Source organism: Trachypithecus francoisi, unplaced genomic scaffold (assembly GCF_009764315.1).
Source record: "Trachypithecus francoisi isolate TF-2019V2 unplaced genomic scaffold, Tfra_2.0 Lachesis_group16, whole genome shotgun sequence".
Classification (NCBI taxonomy): Eukaryota; Metazoa; Chordata; class Mammalia; order Primates; family Cercopithecidae; genus Trachypithecus; species Trachypithecus francoisi.
In genome coordinates, this window is record NW_022681461.1 from 44,197,086 (window position 1) to 44,215,927 (window position 18,842).

An 18,842-nucleotide genomic window follows, 5' to 3' on the forward strand; every position below is an offset into this window, starting at 1 on the left:
TGTAGCAAGGAGGGCTGCAAATTTGTCCCCATCACTGTCAGCAAACAAAAGAAAGTCACTTCTACAGCCAGACCATGTCAAACAGAAGATGTAGCTACTGCAGAGGGACGCCTTGAATCCACTGGTGTGTAAAGTAAGGGCTTCGGCCTTTTTGTCAGCTATTACCATTAAAGAATAAGAGGAAACAGTGACATTATTACACAATAGAAAGGGCAAACAGCTTGCAGCCATTTCATGACCCAAACAAGTCAAGGTCAAGGGATTCAGGTAGCAACTTAGCCAGGGCATAAGTTACAGCGCAAATGAATTGTTTTAACACATCAGCTTTGGTCAATTAAACCTAACAAGGCAAGTTGCATCACGTAGCAGGGTTCCTGACACCAAGGCCAGAAGCTGAGACCGACCTCATAAAACAAGGCTTTTAACATAGCATAGCAAATTTAAGGTAATCCATCCAGAAACTGCAGATGTCAGAATAATAAAATACAAGTTGCCCTACGAAGGAACACTTTTTACACTTTAGAATTCACTAATAGAGGGGTATAGACTTCATATTGACATGTTTTTAGCATAGGCATAAATGTAATCCCCTGCTCACATGAATTACAGAATACACCCTACTTCAAAGAACTTTTTCTTAATATCTGTACTCATGATTAGACTTTTGTCCCAAGCTCTACCATTCCCTGTTAGCACCAAAACATTTCTCCATGTATTTTTTTCAAAATGAGTATGAAAAATCAGGTTTCTTAAAAAAACAGTTCATCTTCATTCAGCATGAGAATATATATGTGTCACTTAATATTAATGGATGCTTGTTAAATGCTTTTATGTAGTTTTATGAGAGACATGTATTTCAAAATTCAATGAATACTATTTATTAAGCTGACTATTTTGAGAAATAGACTATTTTGAATGGAGTCAAAGCTAACTAAAATTTTCAAACTGCATGTATTTAGCATGAAATAATTCTTTTCTTAAAGGTTAATTCTTATTTTATTTCGCACTTGTTTAAACAAATTCCATTTTCAACTGGTTTATGCTTCCTCAATAACTTACTGCATGTTCTGAACTGCCTTTAAAATAGGATTCTGAAAATACACAACCTCCAGGCAACTTTTGATAGTAAAATTACTTCATCCATCACCCCATATTTTTAATTATATAGTCCTTGTTCAGAGTTCTTTAATTTGTCAGTGATTCATCAATGCTGTCCTGTTTAAGCTATCATCATACACAGAATATGTGTATCTAAGTGTTTTATTATAAACAATGTACTTATGCATGTAATCATCTGCTTTCCCATTTTTGAACAATTAAATTTTGAAGATTTTTTTAAAATGTGTGGCTTTCAATTCAGCCTCAAGGACTTTCCACCTCATTGGTTAGCCATTTCTTCCAATTTTCTGAATAATATAGCAACCAAAAAGCCCAACCATTCAAGTCCTATTAGTCTCACATCCTCTAACGTTCAATCTAATACAAGCTAATCCCACAGACTCACTCCTTACTGCACGCACTTAGTTTTCACAAGTTCTCTGCAGTTTGACGATTTATTCTCTATGTCAAATTCTAACAACTAAATTCAGTTAAATTAACCGCATCACATAATTAGAGTTCAAGGTCCTAAGAATTTACTTTAAAATGAGACGACATACCACGTTGCCACAGAAAAGTGAGCATGATCAGAAGGAAGCGTCTCTTCTTGCTATGCTTGGCACTGGGGCATGCGGCCGTAATAACTGAAGTTTCCGATCGCATAACCACTAGTCCTTGAGATTTCTAAAATTATTCTTCCTTCACAAGGATGGAGGGAAAAAGGCTGGAAAACTTGCTCTGAACATTATGTTGGCTAATCATTTGCTCCACCATAGCACATACATAGAAAACCCCTTAAGTGTCGCAAGTTTTACTTTCATCAACTTCAAACTGGAAAATGCTATTCCTTCATAAACCAAAGAGAAACATTTACCCAGAAGCTAGTTTCAGAGCCAGGGATCGCCTTTGCCCATAATTTTCAGGTATTTAGTAATTGACCATTTCAATGAGTGTTTCATATGCTCTTTGCACTCTTTGCAAACTTGGAGCTTCAAACAAAGCAATAACTACTTCCTTGATTATAAGTCCATTATCATGTAAGCCACCATGATAACAGAAATGAAAACTAACTTATCTCAATTTTTAAGAAATCCTGTGACTTCTGACATAAACTCCCGTTGGGTCCCTCTCTCTTCAGGTGCTGAAATTCTAACTGGCCAGCAGTGATGGCAAGACTGCTAGTGTTAGAAAGCACAGTTTTATATAGCCTACCAGTCTAGTTTTTCAGTTTAATCTGGTTGAATGAAAGCTTATAAGGAGAAAGACCTTACTAACTGAGTATCTTGGACTGTTGTTTCAAATTTTAAGTGCCAAATCCAAAAGGAAAAGGTTAATGGAGGATTATAACTTTAACTTCCTTATGACTGCTTCTTCCTAAATTCCAAATTTAGGGAAAAACAAGTAAGTAAATGAAAAATCCTACCAAATCGATTACAAATCTTTATGTTTGGAAGTGCTTCTTAGGTACCACTTTAGAAAACAGCAACTTTAAAGAATTAAAGCTGTAGCAATAGGTGGCCTCTCTAAATGGCTCCTACCCAGCTCTAAGTCTCCAGGCACAGACACCGTAACTGTGCCTATCAGGAAGGCATTCTTCAGGAGACCTGACCATCACTCCTGTCACTGCAATGCACAGTCCTCTCCAATTACCATGATTCTCGAACAATGCATATTATTTTGGTTCTTACAAATATGGAGATATTTGGAATTATTTTACCACACAAGAGACACTGTGCACTAAATTTGTAAATCCAAATACATAATCTAAATATTTTTCATTACAAAATTTGTAGTGCTGTATATACAGGGTGGGGGGAAGATGCCTAATGCTGTCGGTAGAATATTTTACCAACCTTTGCTGCCTCCAGAAAGTGGGGTACTATATATTTTTAAATATTTGAAAAATCATAATTGATGTAACAAATAAGCATCCCATCCTTCGCTCCCTCTCTCCTTCTCTCCCCCCATACTTCCCTTTGAAAAATGAGATCATATTAACAGCAATGCAAGAGCTTAGTTTGCCATATCGGAACACAGATGCCAAGCTTCCCCAGCTGGCAACTGGGGCCTCAGAGTTTAACTCTTAAATTGTCTGCTAAAGCTATCTTGTGGCAGGACTTCATGGCATAGAGGGTGAACTTCTGGTCGGAGACTGTGTTTTCTTATCAGTGAGAAAATTGTTAAGTATCTTATTTCACAATATATGTTCCCACAAAGGTCTCATTAAGCCTAGGAGCAAGACGTGCCAATAAGAGCCCTTCTTTATCTTGTGAATTGTGTATGAGCCAGAATGCAAACAAATGTGCACTAGAGTTCACAAGTTCAGTCAAGGACAAGTTGCTAGATGGGAAAAATTAACAGTGCTCCCCTAAATCAAACATGCATACCAAGTATTTCTCCTACACACAAACTTTTATGCTCCCAGAGCATTTCACAATGCAGACACACCAAATCATCCTAGAGAACAGCCTCATTTTAATCAATTATGAAAGCTTATTTTTTCCCATAATGGGAAATACCTGCAAATCAAGTGAAATCTGTTAAAATACACTGCCAACTTGCAAACAATTATCTACTTAAGCTTTTCATAAAGAAATAATTGTTACCCAAAAGGATTCTGAAATTCAGTAACTGTAGGAAGAAAATAATTCTTAGCATTTGCTTCCTCACTAATGATATGTGACAACCAGGCAGGCTTCTATTTCAAATACAATAATAATGATTATGACTTCCCCTGTAAACAAGTCACATTTTTCACAACTTCAAAATGTACTTCAATTATTATAACATTTAACAATAAAGCAACAAAAGTGGCCATCCAACAACAGATCATAATTTTAAGGGTTCAACAAGGCTAAAGGAAACTACTTTTTCAGGATAGCAATGAGGTTTCTGGGCTCTCTTTAACACTCCAAAACATGTTTAATAAGAGTGCAAAGTACAGTCCAAAACTCAGTTAGGCTGACTCATTGTAAACTCTAATCTGTTATATACATGACAACAGTTACTATCTCTCAAGACCTTTAAATGTCTTGGGGTGTTGTGACCTCTCTCTTCAAAATGCTTTCCTGCCCCAGAGAAAGGCCAATCCCACTCCCGCCCCCCCACTCCCACCACCACCACCACCCCCTTCCTTTTTTCCCCTTCAGACAGGACACAGTCTGGCAACTCAAGGCCTCCCATAGGCCAGACTTCCTTCTGTGCAGCCCTTTGGGTAGAACTGCTAATCCTTCTTATTAATTAACGAGATAATGGTGGTTAACTGAAAAACAATATTAATGCTAACTACCTAGGAAACTTTAACCAAAATTATTCTAGCCTTCTGGTTGATTTTCCCAGTGTACAAAATTGTGCACTGAAAATTTCATAACATTGTGATGCAGGATTGAGAAATTCCAGAATAACTGATTTTATATCAGACCTTAACGCATAGGTCTCCCTTTAAAGTTCTCTCTCTCTCTCTCTCTCTCTCTCTCTCTCTCTCTTTAAACATGTATTCTGTTATGCATTTCTAACTAGAGAGGAAAAATGAAGTCCTCTCAAAATGTTACTATAAAATTTGCAAGAGTGTAAAGTGAGGGAACTAGAAATTGCATAACAAATAAGCAGAGATGTGACTGAGAGCAACAGTCAGTCATAATGAATGCATTACATATCATTACGTTAGGTTTGTCCTCCACACACTTGTCATAGCACACCCTGCATCCTATAGGACACTTATATCCCAGGAAGGTGTGTTGTGCAAGGCTTGCCTGGTTTTTGTTTGGTTTTGTTTTTGCTTTGCTTTCATGAATGCAATAACAAAGACAATATGGGGAATAGGTACCACCTGCCCAAGAATCATTGGACATCTTTAATATCTTTGGGAAAATAGATACCATTTAGAGCTATTTTTTCTTTAATCTGTCACAATTTTTTTAGACAAAACCTAAAAAAAGGAAGAGTTTTATATTAGCTAAGATTTGCTGCAGCAAACAAGCAAGCAGCTTTCATTCAGGGATTGTCAAAAACTTTCCAGTGTGCCCACTGCAATGCGGATGCCAACCAACGAATCAAAGGCATTCAGCAACTAGACAAAGAGGGTCTGATGCCAACCTCGGTGCCACTGGCAACCATTATTGGCATCAAACACAGTGTCTGCCTTTTTTTTTCCCCCTCGCCTGGCACTTCACAAACAAAATGGCGGTTCTTGTAGCAACGAAACAGCCGAAGCGCAGCCCCTGAATCAATAACATCAAATGATTTTATGGATTTAAACGCAGTTACTCCCAAATGATGTGTACATTTGAGGTGAAGTGCAGGGGGACACCGAATTTTATAAACAACTATACTGAACATCAGCCTTTGCTAATATAAGGAAATAGCAAAATGGACTGAATTGCGGTCAACCAGACTATATGCATAGTAGCCGAATAACAAAGAGATTAAGCTTTAAAGAAAATACTGCCTCATGGCCATGTAATGCAAAAGTCTAATGAACTATGTATCAAAAATGATCTCAAAAAGCATAAATGTTTCCCCAAACCATATCAGATGCAGATGTAGCACTATAGCTTGTGTCAAAGCTCTAGTAACTCTTCCCACATTTCAGAAAGATGAGGCTGCTGGGCATGAAGAAGGAAAAAAAAGTGTGGGTCGAACCAAAAGAGAAAGAGGGAAAAAGAAAAGCATAGAAAGTTGGTCAACAATGAAACTTTAGTACATGATGGTCTTTATTTCATCTTCCAGAAGAGATGAAGTACGTGATCTTGTATAAATAACCAAGAGGACTATTGACATTTCTAGATCTGGAAATTGTCAATATATTGTAACATCACTCCACACTGCAATGCGGATGCCAACTAACAAATCACAGGCATCCTGAGCTAAACAAAGAGGGTCTGATGCCAATCCTGGTGCCAGTGGCAACCATCTTTGGCATTCTCTCTGTTCTTTCTCATGTTTTTCTCCCAGTCATTTAGAAGTGGGGAGAGAGAAAAAGGGGGAAATGTAATTTTGTTGCTCTTTCTGTTGCAAACATTACATTTCTCTTTTCTGATTTTTTCTTTCATGTTTTCATTCATACTTCTTAACCTGATTTATAAAACAGACTTAGGTGAGTTACCATGTCCTTAGAAGAGAAATAAAAAGTCATCACTCGCAATATGCAGCCCTCTGACTGACTAGAGAATTATCTTTTAAAATCTGCCTTCTTTAATCAATTGCACTACAAAATGACATAACTAACCTACACTTGACAAGGAAAAATATATAAATTTTGAAAAGAGGAAAACACAAAAGCATCCTGACGTGAGCTTTCCAAAGGAAGAATCAACAGATGCTAAGAGAAGATGATGCACTGGCAGGTAGCAGAGGATACAAGTTAGATGCACAAGATAAAATAATGAAAAGTTCTTACAATAGAGATAGTTGAACCAACAACAACAAAATAAATGTTTTATCTAAAAACATGGTCTCTAAGAGTTGGTTAAAACTTTTTGATTATCATGACCAGTGGTGAAACACGGAAGGCATTTATGCATTTTTTCTTTTTTCAATCTATCTTTACAAATCTTTATTGTCAGTTCATCAATATTAAGAGATCTGGCTGCCTGCCCCAGGAGTAAATGTGCATGCAGGCAGGCACACCTCAAAACCTAGCCTTCAAGCAACTTAAAATGTGAGCAGTAGTGAAGTTGTTGCAAATCTTCCCTCCCTGTATTAAAAAGTTACATGACCCACTTTTTGAAATTTTACTTCCATCCTTGACTTTCACAACACAGTTAAAACTCATTTATAGTCAATCCAACACATATATACAGCCCACCTTAAAGTGTCACCTCCTAGACATCTGTCAATCAAATAATTGCCATGTGTTACTGAGTTTTATTTTAGGACACATGGGACAAAAATATTATTTTCCCCAAACCTTCATTATTTGGACTGTAATTCTTAAATGCATGGAAATATTAAAGACAATGTTTCATTTTTTTCAGGAACAGGTAATATTTCCAAATGGGCAATGTCCAACACCATTATTTAAAATCAGACTAAAAATTCTAAAATGACACTTAAGCTTATCTCCAAAGCTACAAGAAAATCAAGCCAAAAAGCACATAGTGAGTACCTAGAATTCAGAGTCAAAAAAGTAACTTTGATTTTTTTTGAATAATAAAACTCATAGCAATGTATTAAGTCTCACATTTATATAATGAACATCAGATAACACTCTGTCACCTGGCTATCTGCAGGCCATTTCTCTTCCCATCAGGCCAAGTTTGGAAATGACCCACCATCTGTGACAGCTCAAACTTCAGTCTACTTTTGGTATGCTGCTTTGTAAAATGATTGTTTTACTATGGATTGTTGCTAATGCAAGGACATCTATATCTTCATGCATTTATTTGAAGAAAAGAAATTCTTACCTACTTAAGGAAAATATATTAAGAAAAATAAAAATAAACATTTCATTAACTGAAGTATTCAGTAATAACATCATCTTTTTTAATTATTTAGGCAACATTTATACCACTCTCCTTATCAGGTATTTTAAATAATAGGTATGGTATGCGGTTTCTGTATTCTTTTTGAAATTTATTTTAAACCAGTGTAACCAGTCCACTTTCTATTTTTGTTCTGTAAATAGCGCTGCGACTTTCCTCCTCGGTAAGTTTTATGAATTTACATACAAGTAAACTAACGTTATTAAGTGTTCCCAAATAACTCTGGGAACATATTATAAATCATTTAAATAATAACTCAATTCTATTTAATCGACAGTGAATACTGCACAATCAAAAGTGATGATAGAAATATTAAAATTAAGTAAATCTAGGTCTACGTAAGATATATTTTTTTATACTATCTATCTTAAGCATTTTGTAACAGTAAACATTAGTTCTATTTTCAGTGCAATACCACTAAATTCATAAACAAAGTTCCTCTATCTCATTAATTAAAAAGATTAATACAAAAATTACTTAGAATGGTTTGACTATTCATAAATAAAGTTACATTTTCAAATCAGGAAAAGATTACTAGACTAGATGCAAAAATGTAGCCTACCACAGAAAGTGTAGTGTAATGAACTATATTTGTTAGACTATCCTATGTCTTTGAAAAACAGTATTATTAGATACTTGAAAAAGCACCTCTTTGTAGTCTTTCTTAAATATCCAAGCCTATCCAGGTATGAAAGCCCCGTGTCTATTTACATGGCTCGCACATGGCAGTGGACATGTGAGTGAAAGCGGACGCCCTACTGTACCCAGAGAGGGTGGAGGATATCTAGGGGCCTTGAGAACCATCTAACTCAAGCCAGATACTCAGTCTACAGAGGTTTGTGTGCAGTGTTTGCCGTGCTAGAAAAAAGAACAATCTGCTCCTACCTTGCTCCTGCACGTAGTATGCCAAAAACAAATCAAGTTCCTTAACTGATACTGTGATATGATGTGGCTGGACACAAAGTGCTGGGTTTGTGCAATGTGGGGATTTCATGAGCCGCTCTCCATCGGTACTTTCCAAGGGGATGCCTTTGAACAGGATCACCATGACTAGATCCAGACGCCAGACTTTGTCTGCCTGTCGCAAGCAGTCGATTCTCCTAATCTTACCCTTCTGGTCGGGATTGGATAAGACACAGCACGGGTGCTTCTTGCCAGTCACGGTGAGCACAAAGTCCTCTCGATACTCCTGGCGAATATCTTTGCGCAGTTTGGCCAGAAGCCTGGATGCCCACTTCTGTTTGATTTCAGGCTTTTCACTGAGAAGCTCATCTTTGACTGCTCTTTCTTCATCCTTTGACATTCGCTTCTCATGCTTTTTAAAGTACTTGCGTTTTCGAGCCTGCAGGTTGAACCAAGTATAGGCAATTGCACGGACATGTGGAAGAAGTGCCTCGATGAATGGGTGAAATTCATCCTGCGAAAGACAGAGGGGTGAGGAAAAGATGTGCGTCGTCAGTTTAATTTTAAAAGCTCAAAAAATAAGAAAATAAGACCACAATCCGTTTCCAATTCAGTACAAAAAGTTATACATGAAAATAACATTCTTTTCTTATTTAAAATTATCAAAATAACAGGACAAGAAGAAAGTAAAGTATGCCCAGCTGTCCCCTTTCCACCAAAATTCACAGGTCAATTCCCCCTCCTATAAAGAAAATAAGGTTTATATTTTATATTACACTCTGGCCCCATCCCCCTTGTTTCCACCCCAATGCCATGCATTCTACATTCTTTAAAATATATGCAACTAACTTAGGTGCTTGGCACCTAATATAATATTTCAATATTTGATTGACCAACTAACACTATGCAGTACCATTTTACAAAGAACACAGTGAGATTTTTTTTTTTTTAATCGGAGCAGAGCTGTTCAGAAGGCAGGAGCGATGCCACAGTCCATTTCTCTTCTCTGTGGCACAGAAACACAAAGCATATAGATGCTCAGTGTAATGCCACACAGTTCCCGCTTTTGGAGCATGCTCTCAGCAAGAGGCTGCTGGTGGCACAAAGAGCATGCGCCATTAAACTTGATCCATTTTCTTATCAAACGTCCAACATTCCAACACTGAAACAGCACCATTCCAAGAGTGGTAACTAGAGAAACCGGTATACAGTGAGAGAAAGTGGGCTCGTCGTATCTGTGTCCTGAACAGAAGGTTTCCATACTTTGAGCAGTGCATTCTCTCCCCACACTACCAACGCCAGCTCCCAACACACACACATTTGCACTCTTGTGCTTTCTCACATACACTCTTGCGTTTTTAAATAGAAGTTTTCAAACTTGAAAACAAAAATTACATGAATGTTCTTCCAGCAGCTTCCCTATAGAATATGCAGCCCCACAGAGTCCGTTAATTTGTTCACCGATCACATGAGTACAGCAATTATTCTAAACCTCTTAAAAATCAATCTGAGGTGAACAATGAAAAATGGCAACTTGGCACCAACTTTACATTCTTTGTGTCTCTGCATACTGTGGTGGGGTGACACCAGGAGTGCACTGCTGGTCAGTTACTGCTTTTGTGGAATCTATACAATTCATTTGCCATGTAGATGAATTATCAGCTAGAACTGTGGGTGCATATATGCACGTGCATGTGAATTTGCAGGTACATAGATTATAGAGTACCAATCTTTTGAATTAAGTAGTTTACCTTTAGGCTCCTGCATTTTTCCTGCCTGTTTCATCCAAGCCTTTTTTTAAGGGACGGGATCAGTGAGGAATGGTGGATAATCTTTACCTACAGATATTTCAAGTCACTTCCCAGTGCAGTCAGTTTCATTACCTCCTGATTTAGGTAAAACCTGTCTTATAAGCTTAGGCCTATTACTGTTCAAAGAGAAAGAGCTTAACGTCCAGTGCATGCACACCGTATGTATGCAATAAGCCAAGATTTGAAGCAAATGAGAACTTCCATCACCACTTTTCTGATCATATTGACTATCTTGTCAGCCCAACTACAAAATAACTCTCTCTGACTGTATCCCAAGTTAGAATTCACATACTCATGTTAATCACCCTGAACTATGTGGAATAAATTATGTTTAACAGAAGACTAACTAATTCTATTAGGTAAATATGATGAAAGTACAACTAATGACTCTTTAACAAAGAAGGTGTCAAAAAAAAATCCAATATAGAGATGAATGTATTTTTAAGAAGAAATTCAAAGTTTTAATGCTACAGACTGCAACATGTTAGCTGTTTGCACTTCAGATATGGAAGGAGTACGTGTCCCATCCAATCAATAATGTAGTTATCAAAAGTGTTCTAACATTGCTGTAAGTGTTCCTTCACCAGAATAAGTATGAATAAAAATTTTATAACAATACAGAATGCTGATGATTACATCACAGCATGAGGCATAACCAAATGCCATAGAGGAAATCATTAAACCGATCAGTAGTTTCCAGCAGAGATTTGAACAATTCAGTCACTATTCAAGCACGTTAAACTAGGCCATGGAAAGAGTTAAACCACAATCTGTTCTTTGTGTGGGAAGGCAGCCCTGCTCACAGCAACCACATCCCATGATAAGACCTCCCTATCTCCATACACTTTCTGATGCCATGCTTTTAGCTTTCACTGTAACTACAAAAACTTTGTTTATCCCCTTTAGGAATATATGCAAAAGGAAAGCCTGCTCAAGGAAATGTGGACTTAGATGTGCTTTGGAAACTCGCTTCCTGTAATCTTTTACTATGATTTATTGATATGACTAAAAAACACACATATATGCACCCATAAACTAAAACCTTGCGAATGTAAAGAGCACATGAGGTAGAGTGGGTGGGCTCTGCCTCACTCATTCTACCCTTGCCATGCTTTTAAAAATGTAATATTATTTTACAAATATTAAGCCATGTGGTAACACGTAAGTACTTACGTCCTTAAGTACTATGTTCAGTGACATTTCATTTTCTTATAAAGACATCAAACACAGTTTTGATTAAATTTGTTTGTTTCAATATTTGATTATAAACATAACCTATCATGCAAGAAAGCTCAAAATTTTAATGAGTTATTTTAAACAACCAAAATCCAAAATGAAGGTTGAATTTGAAAATTCTTAGCAAATGCACACAGTTTTGAAACGTTCCTTTGAGTCTGCTGTCAATGCTGCCAAATACTGTTTTAAAACATGCTTTTTTTGAGAAATAAAAGTAGCAAACTTTCTCAGGCTGCCAATTTGCCTTATGATATTGTTCAGCGTTTCACTATTATGTGAATTCAAGTGAAGCACTTACTTGACAAGGGGACATATCCTCCAAAAATGACTGTAAATTGAGGTTTGCTATAAGTCACATACATTTCCGTATTAACATGCCTAAATGTCATCTCCCAAGTGTGACTGTTTCCTAATGCTGAGTAGCACTAGAGTCTTAAAGATTATGAGTGACATGAATATGGAACATAGTAACTGTCCTGATACAAAAATGTTTTTTAAAAAGGTGATTAAGGTTTTCAAATATCCTAACTAGCAGTGGATTATTACAATAACATTAAGCAATTATAAATTTTTTTTCAAAAGCAAAACATGTAAGTGATTTAAAATCAAACTGTATACAAAAGTAATATGAAACTTTGCTCTTTCAGAATTTTTAGTAAAATGCATTGATGTTCAGCAATTCTCTTTTAAAACTTCCTTTAGTTGAACTAAATTGACAAAGTAAATAACAAAGTTACAAATTTCAGATATAAAAGTAAAGAGTCTTAATTCCACTAGGCATATTTATTTTTCTTCCATTTCCATGAAAGGAATGGATAATTAGACCAACATAGAGGTAGAAGAGTAAATACTAGGTGTTCTTGGCGCATTGCTATGTAACAATAAATCATGCAAAAAAATGTACCTAAAGAACTTAAAAGCAATGAAAGAAAAATATATTTAATGCCATCATGCCAATTGAAAGTTATATTATTAATGGTTTACATTATTTTTAAACAAATATTAAATCATATGTGATAGTTCTTAATTTTTCTTTTATATCTGATTTATACTGGTGTATAAATATTGGTTATTGATGTGCTGATTCTGTAGCATATCATTTTGCTAAACATAACATTTAATGGTAGGTCCTTTTAAATTAAGATTTTTTCTAAACCCTAGATACCTTATTGCAACAACTGAGATACTTTTAAAAGTTTATAACCAATTAAGAATGATACTCTATTTTGCAATTTACATGTCCTGAGACATGCTGTGCTACATACAGCTACTAGGCTCTTGTGATACAAAACTATTGATCTGATACAAAAGTAACGCTATTAATGTGGCCTCACTTTTACAACACCTACATTACCTGCAAAGTCACATGGAGCTTAGTGAAGTGAGAATTCTTAAGGTAAAATACCTTCCCTGATATAGGCCTTGTATACATAAGCCTAGATTTATATTATTAAAATAGTAGAGGATATTAGTTATCACAAGTTATTGTTGTTAAGTATGTATCTTTGAATACTAATGTGATAGCTGAATGATTATGCTGTATATGATCCCAACATTCCATATGTCTCAATGCTGCAATATTATTTTTAACTTACACAAATTAAGATAAAACTAGTGAGTTTTCAATACATATTTGGAGGAGACTAAAAATGCAATGTAATTGCTAGCAATGTTTCTGAAAAGCTTATGCTAGAAATATAGAGAAATGCACAATTATTCAGTCTTTTACAGGTGAGAATAAGTGATGCTATACTCTGTAACTGAAAATCTTGCTTTGATTTGTTTTACTTGATCACGGTGTAAAAATTATATCAAGTTAACATAGCTTATCAGAAAGAGAGAAAAATATATCCGGTTGATGGGTAATATTAATGGTAACTTTTACAACCAAAGGCAATTCGTTATACCTGAAACAGTTTCATCATATTTATTGGCTATTATCATTCATGGCTTTTAAAATACAAATAGCTCAGCAACTCATTTTTCCAGTTTTGTTAAATTAAAGTGCATGTTTACTTGCTGAAAATAGCCATATCTAAGTTAATCATACTCAGATGCCAAACAAAATATAAACAATAAAAAATGTGTCAGCCAAAAAGCTACAGGACTGTATCCAATCACTGAATAAGCCTTATCATTGTTTTCATCTTCATTCACAATTTATGAATGCCTCAGTCCTTTTGAATCACAATGGCTTCTAATTGTCATACAATTGAAATCTTAATTATTTGTCCATTAAAAAATGCATCATCGTGATATTAGGTATTTTTAAAATTTTAACACGCCCAAGACTGGCTGACACTTCTTTATATTATTCGTTTTTATGGCAATGTCAAAGAAAATGGTTATCAATTACCAACGGTGACACATCTTCCTAAAAGCTGAAATAAGCTGCCCTATACCTTTAGAGGTTTAAAATACTGCCTCAAATGACAGTTCTGGGCCAAGATATTTTAGCTACTTTGTCAGTTGTTAGTTTCCTGGGCAGCGATGAAAACTGCCCCCAGGTAAGTCTGTTCGGTCTCGCCACTTTTCTATTTGACCGTCTGGCTTAAAGTGATACAAATCGTGTTTTTAAAAAGTATAAAACCAGTGTTTTATTTCATAACATTATTCCCAAGGTCTCAGGACAATTCTCAAAGCAGAAAAAAATGACCTTACTTTTACCAGCATTACTTAAAATGCCTTACGAGCTACGCCCAAATATCGTCAAATGAACAGGTTTCCACAAAATGAACACGTTCTAAAACTCCTTAACAATCACCAAGACCAACTAACTCGTGTCAACGTGAATACTGCCTTTGTGGTGCGGTCACTGGAAACCCCAAAGTGCAGCGGGTCACTATGGACCAGGGTTTCAGATCCCCAAATAAAGCAAAGGAATGGGTCCCCGGACCACAACCTCCGACTCGCTTCGTCGCCCGCCCACTGCCTGCAGCGGTGTCCAGCGGCGCCCACACAGACTCGAGCTACAGTCCCCTTGCCCAAGTTCACTGGCTGTTTTTAAAACCTTAGTTCCCGTAAAGTCCTCCAAAGCCCGAGTCCACCTAAGTGCGCGAGCTGCCGAGTGGGGCTGCTGGCACCCCGGGCGGGGATGCCGCACCACAAAGGGCACTTGGGGGGCCCGCACTGGGCCTCGCACTTACAGATCCCGGCCCTGCCCACCCCCGGAGGCCTTGCCCGGCCCAGCGCCCGCGCTCCGTGCCCAGGGCGCGGGGCTGGGCGCTCGCAGTGGCCGTGGGCGAGGGGCCGCTCTCCGGCTCCCACGCCGCCCCGCGACGCCTGCTGCAACTCCAGGCCACTTCTTCCAGGGACGGGGATGTGCGGAGGTTAACTCAAGCAGTTAATTGCCCGCAACAAAACAAAACAAAGGCATTTTGGGCCAGAGAGAAAGCTCGAGAAAGCGACCGAGACATGTACCTGAGTGAGACAGATGGGAGAATACATCATGACTTCGCCTTAAAACGCACTTTCCCGGAGATGCCCAAGAAAATCTTCGAGAAGCAAGAATTTCATCTACTCATTTTACAGTCATCTGAGCCCCGCGATGCGATCAGTCAGGACGGGGCTCTGCGCTGGATCACCGCAACTTCACAACAAACCCAGTCCTCCTTAAATAGCCAAAGATTCAAGTTCACTCGGCGTGCTAGATTTCCAGGGGTGAAATCCAATCTACACTTTTAACCCTCTTGCAGTCCGAGCGCGCTGGCCGTGCTTGCCGAGGCCGCCGCCGCCGCCGGTGTTGGCTGCTTTTCGCCTGGGTTTGGGGATTTGTTTTCTATTTTGCAGTTGTTGTTGTTGTTGTTGGGGGGCAGGGGGTGCGCGAAGGTTCGGTGTGGGTTGGATTGGGGTGGTGGTTGGTGGTAAAATGCTTTTTCAAAAAAGGCGGGGAGGGGGGCGCAGGAGGGCGGGTGGGCGGGAGGGAGAGCGGGGAGAATGTGTCACCGCGCTGGGAAAGTTCAAGGTTACAGCCCCAAGCACTGCGGCAGGATCCCGGAGTGGTGATCGCAGGCGAAACTTTGCCGCGAGCCGACCATGTGTGTGCGCGAGGGGCAGCGTGAGCGAGTGCGCGCGGGTGGCGGAGCGCGCGCGGGAGAGGGCCGGGGTGGGGGCGGGGTGGGGCGGGGTGGGGGAGAAGGGAGAGGCTGGGGTGAGGGAGGGGGCGCGAGCGCTGATCTCCGGAGCGGAGGAGACTCGCGGCGCGTGGTCCCCGGCTGCAGCCGCCGCCGCCGCCGCCGCCGCCGCCCGCACCGGGTCTTCGGCGCCCGGCCGCCCGCCCGCCCACCTCGCCCCGCGTCTGACCCGGCCGAGCGTGGAGGCTGCTGTTGCCGCCGCTGCCCAGAGCCCAGGGGTATCAAAACGATCTCCTGAAAAATTCCAAACGATAAATCCCGCTCTCCCGCTCGGCTCCAAACTCCTCTCTTTTCTGCTCTGAGCTTTTTATTCCCTCCCTCTCTTGCTTTCTTTCGTTGCAAAACTTGGAAGTTGAAAAATTCACCGGTTCCACCCTCTGGACCCCGCTCGAGCTCTCTCCAAATCAGACTTAAGGATTGTTTTATTATTTAATTACACAATCATCGCTTTACTCCTCCTCCTGCAAACGCGCATTCCTTTTGCACCAGCCTCTCCACACCCCCCGCCCCCCACCTTCCTCCTCCTCCTCCTTCTTCTCCTTCTCTCCCCCCCACCTCTCCCTCATTTGTTAAAGGTATCCTACCGGTGCCACAGAAACATGACTTTTTTTTTCCAAAATAGCTCTTCTTTCCGCTGCCCTCCCCACACCGGCACACACATACACACCCCCGAAAACCCGCCCTGGAAGAGGTATTTCGGTGCTCGCTGCGGACTCTTTAAGCCGCGGGAACATCCGAGTGGGAGAAGCACTGAACCGGTCTGAGCCCTAGAAAGGAACGAGTGGAAAATTCCCTCACACCCAGGCCGCCCCCGGGCCGGGGCTGGGGCGCCGACACTCGCACCCGGGGCGGGCTCAGTCCGCAGAGCCTGAGGCTGCAAAGAAGAGGGGAAAGCGGAACAGGCGGGGTCCTGAGCGAACTTGGGCCCAAGTAGTTGGGGCGCGCCGGCGCGAACCTGGGGGGCGCGGCGCCCAGCCCCCGACGGCCCCGCCCGGAGTCCGGGTTCGCGGGTAGGGAGGCGGTGCGGGGTCGTCCCGGGTCTCCCCACCACAGGCCCGCGCCCGAGGCAGTCGCGGCGTGCGGCGCTTCGCCGCGGTTTGCCGCCCTCTTCGGGGGTGCCCCGTGCACGTGGCCTCGCTCTGAGCGGGAGGACCCGACCGAGCCGCCGCCGCCTCCTGCTCCCTCCTCCTCCCAGCGCCAGGCTTCGCTCTCCTCCTCCTCCTCCTGCAGCCCCGCTGGCTGGCTCCCAATCCCCACCCCCCGGGGCCCGGGGCGCCGGCGGAAAGCGTCTCCCTACCCGCCCGGGTGCAAGCGGGGCGGGGCCGCGGCGCGCCCGGGGCTGCGGGGCGGGCGGGCCGGCGGACGCGCGCGCGCGCGCGCGCAGGGTGCGTGTGCCGCTGCAGCCCTCCAGAGGCGGCCGGCCCGGAGCCGCTCCGCGCCCGCGCCGGCTCCCCTCCGCGGCGCTGCCCCGCCCCCACCCCGCCGCCAGTGGAGGCTCCGAGTGAATGAACTTGATTCCGGGGATTTTGAAGGAGGCGGTTCGCCTTGCACCCTTTCTGCAACCCCCCCCAACACACACATACACACACCGCCCCCCCCAATCCGGTTTTCTGCTTGGGGTGGATGGGGAAGAGGTGGAAGCAAAGGCCGCCCAGACAATGGAGGGAGGAAAAGTGAGCGCCTGGGGCTCCGAGTCTACCTAGCTGGGGGCTGCGGGGGCGCTGGGGCTACCGGGGCCTGGCGGGCCTATCCCCAGGGAGGGGCCGCCCCGCTTCCACGGGTACTGCTGGGGCGTTTTGAGGCTCGCCCCCGATTGCCCTATCCTTTTTCCACCGCTTCCCAGCTCTTGATTTGTCCCCTCAACTTTAGCCCCTCACACTCCCTCTGGTTTCTGCCCACCGTCCCCTCTTCCTTCCCCCAGCGGACCTGGAGGAACCAGTGACTTTTTCCTTCACCAAGTGGGAGTTATCCACATCAAGCATTTCACAACGACACATCAAGAAAAGTAGGCAGGTTCAAGTCAACCATGAAATGGTCACTTTTTAACCCCGTCCTGTCCTCATTAGGGAAATGCTCAAACACAGTCCGTTTTCAAAGAGCGCTCTTAATGAGGCGAGCTTGCCAAGTTTACCAGCTGCAGCCCCCGTAAAGCCAGAGCCCAAAGAAGAAAGGCGCTGGGGGGTGGGGAGTTCGGGAGGCCGGGGAGGGGGTGCTGCTGGGGCTGGGGAAACAGGTAAAGTCGAGGAAATCGCGCGGACTCCTGCGAGTTAACCCTTTCGGCCACACGCTCTGGGAGCGGCCTCCCTGCGGTCCCCGCCCCTGCCCCGGCAAATCCTGGAGTCAGCGTTCTGACAACGTTAGTTTCCTTTGTGCGGGTCATTTCTTCTTTTTGAAAAGCTGGGATAAAGTTGGCAGTCTTTACGGATGAAAGAAATGAGGTGACAGGTTAATCCAGCAAATACTCATTTATCTCAGAAATTTTAGGCAACCTCATCTTACACACATACACAAACCACCAGCACGAAAGCATTACTTTGTATTGCACATTACACTGCATCCCTTTTCTCACCCTCACCAGATTCTGAGGGGAGGAGGCGGGGAAGCTCTACTGATAATACCAGCTTTAACTACTGGAGTTTCCCTTTGAACAAATATTCAATTTAACTGGAGTTAATTTACCATAAAAGACATTCCCCTTGGCAGGAATGCACTAATGTCCTTGAACACACCTCTTTCAATGCCTGGACTCTCACAGAAGCCATTATTTCGGGGTCTCTTTAAAAATCGAGCGCCCATCTCTCCTTCTCTCCCTCCCTCCCTTCTTCCCTCCCTCCTCACCACACCACCCCCAGTGAAATCCTGGCACCCAGAGAGCACTCCTTTCAGCCTGAGAGCCCAGAACCAGCCGTTGTCCCCTGGCAAAAAGAGGCCCAGTGCTGAGCCCTGGGCAAGTGTCTCCCGACATCGCCACCCCTCCTGCCTTTATTAGTTTCCCTTCCCAACAGAAACCATCTCCTTCTGCCACCAAAACTAGGTTGCATCCAAAAGTTTTTCACAAGCTTAAAAAAGAAAGAGGAAAAATTGACAAGTATTACACAGAAGAGCCCACAAAAGCTTCAGCAGCACCAGGGGCGAAGAAGCAGCGTCAGACCCAGGTAAGTCCCCAGAGAAGTGAAGAT

At 41.9% G+C, this 18,842-nt stretch overlaps 1 protein-coding gene and 1 long non-coding RNA gene across 15 annotated transcripts in view; one reads left to right on the forward strand and one right to left on the reverse strand.

Annotated features, from left to right (window-relative positions):
- Window positions 1-18,842, reverse strand: part of NFIB (nuclear factor I B) — a 248,781-nt gene that overhangs the window by 224,742 nt on the left and 5,197 nt on the right. For 5 of the 14 annotated variants that reach the window (XR_004443480.1, XM_033237366.1, XM_033237369.1 and 2 more), the window contains exons 1-2: window positions 14,951-15,140; window positions 8,466-8,997 (exon numbers count right to left, since the gene is read on the reverse strand). Coding sequence is in view for 13 of the 14 variants with exons in the window: in XM_033237366.1 (XP_033093257.1) it covers window positions 8,466-8,997; window positions 14,951-14,980 (562 nt within the window). In the remaining variant the exon portion in view is untranslated. Of the gene's footprint in view, window positions 1-8,465; window positions 8,998-14,950; window positions 15,600-18,842 lie in introns of those variants that run through there. The other 9 variants (XM_033237375.1, XM_033237371.1, XM_033237370.1 and 6 more) reach the window with 3 other exon arrangements.
- Window positions 18,469-18,842, forward strand: part of LOC117098591 — a 41,341-nt gene continuing 40,967 nt past the window's right edge. Inside the window, exon 1 of the long non-coding RNA XR_004443482.1 lies at window positions 18,469-18,818. This is a non-coding gene — a long non-coding RNA (uncharacterized LOC117098591). The remainder of the gene's footprint in view (window positions 18,819-18,842) is intronic.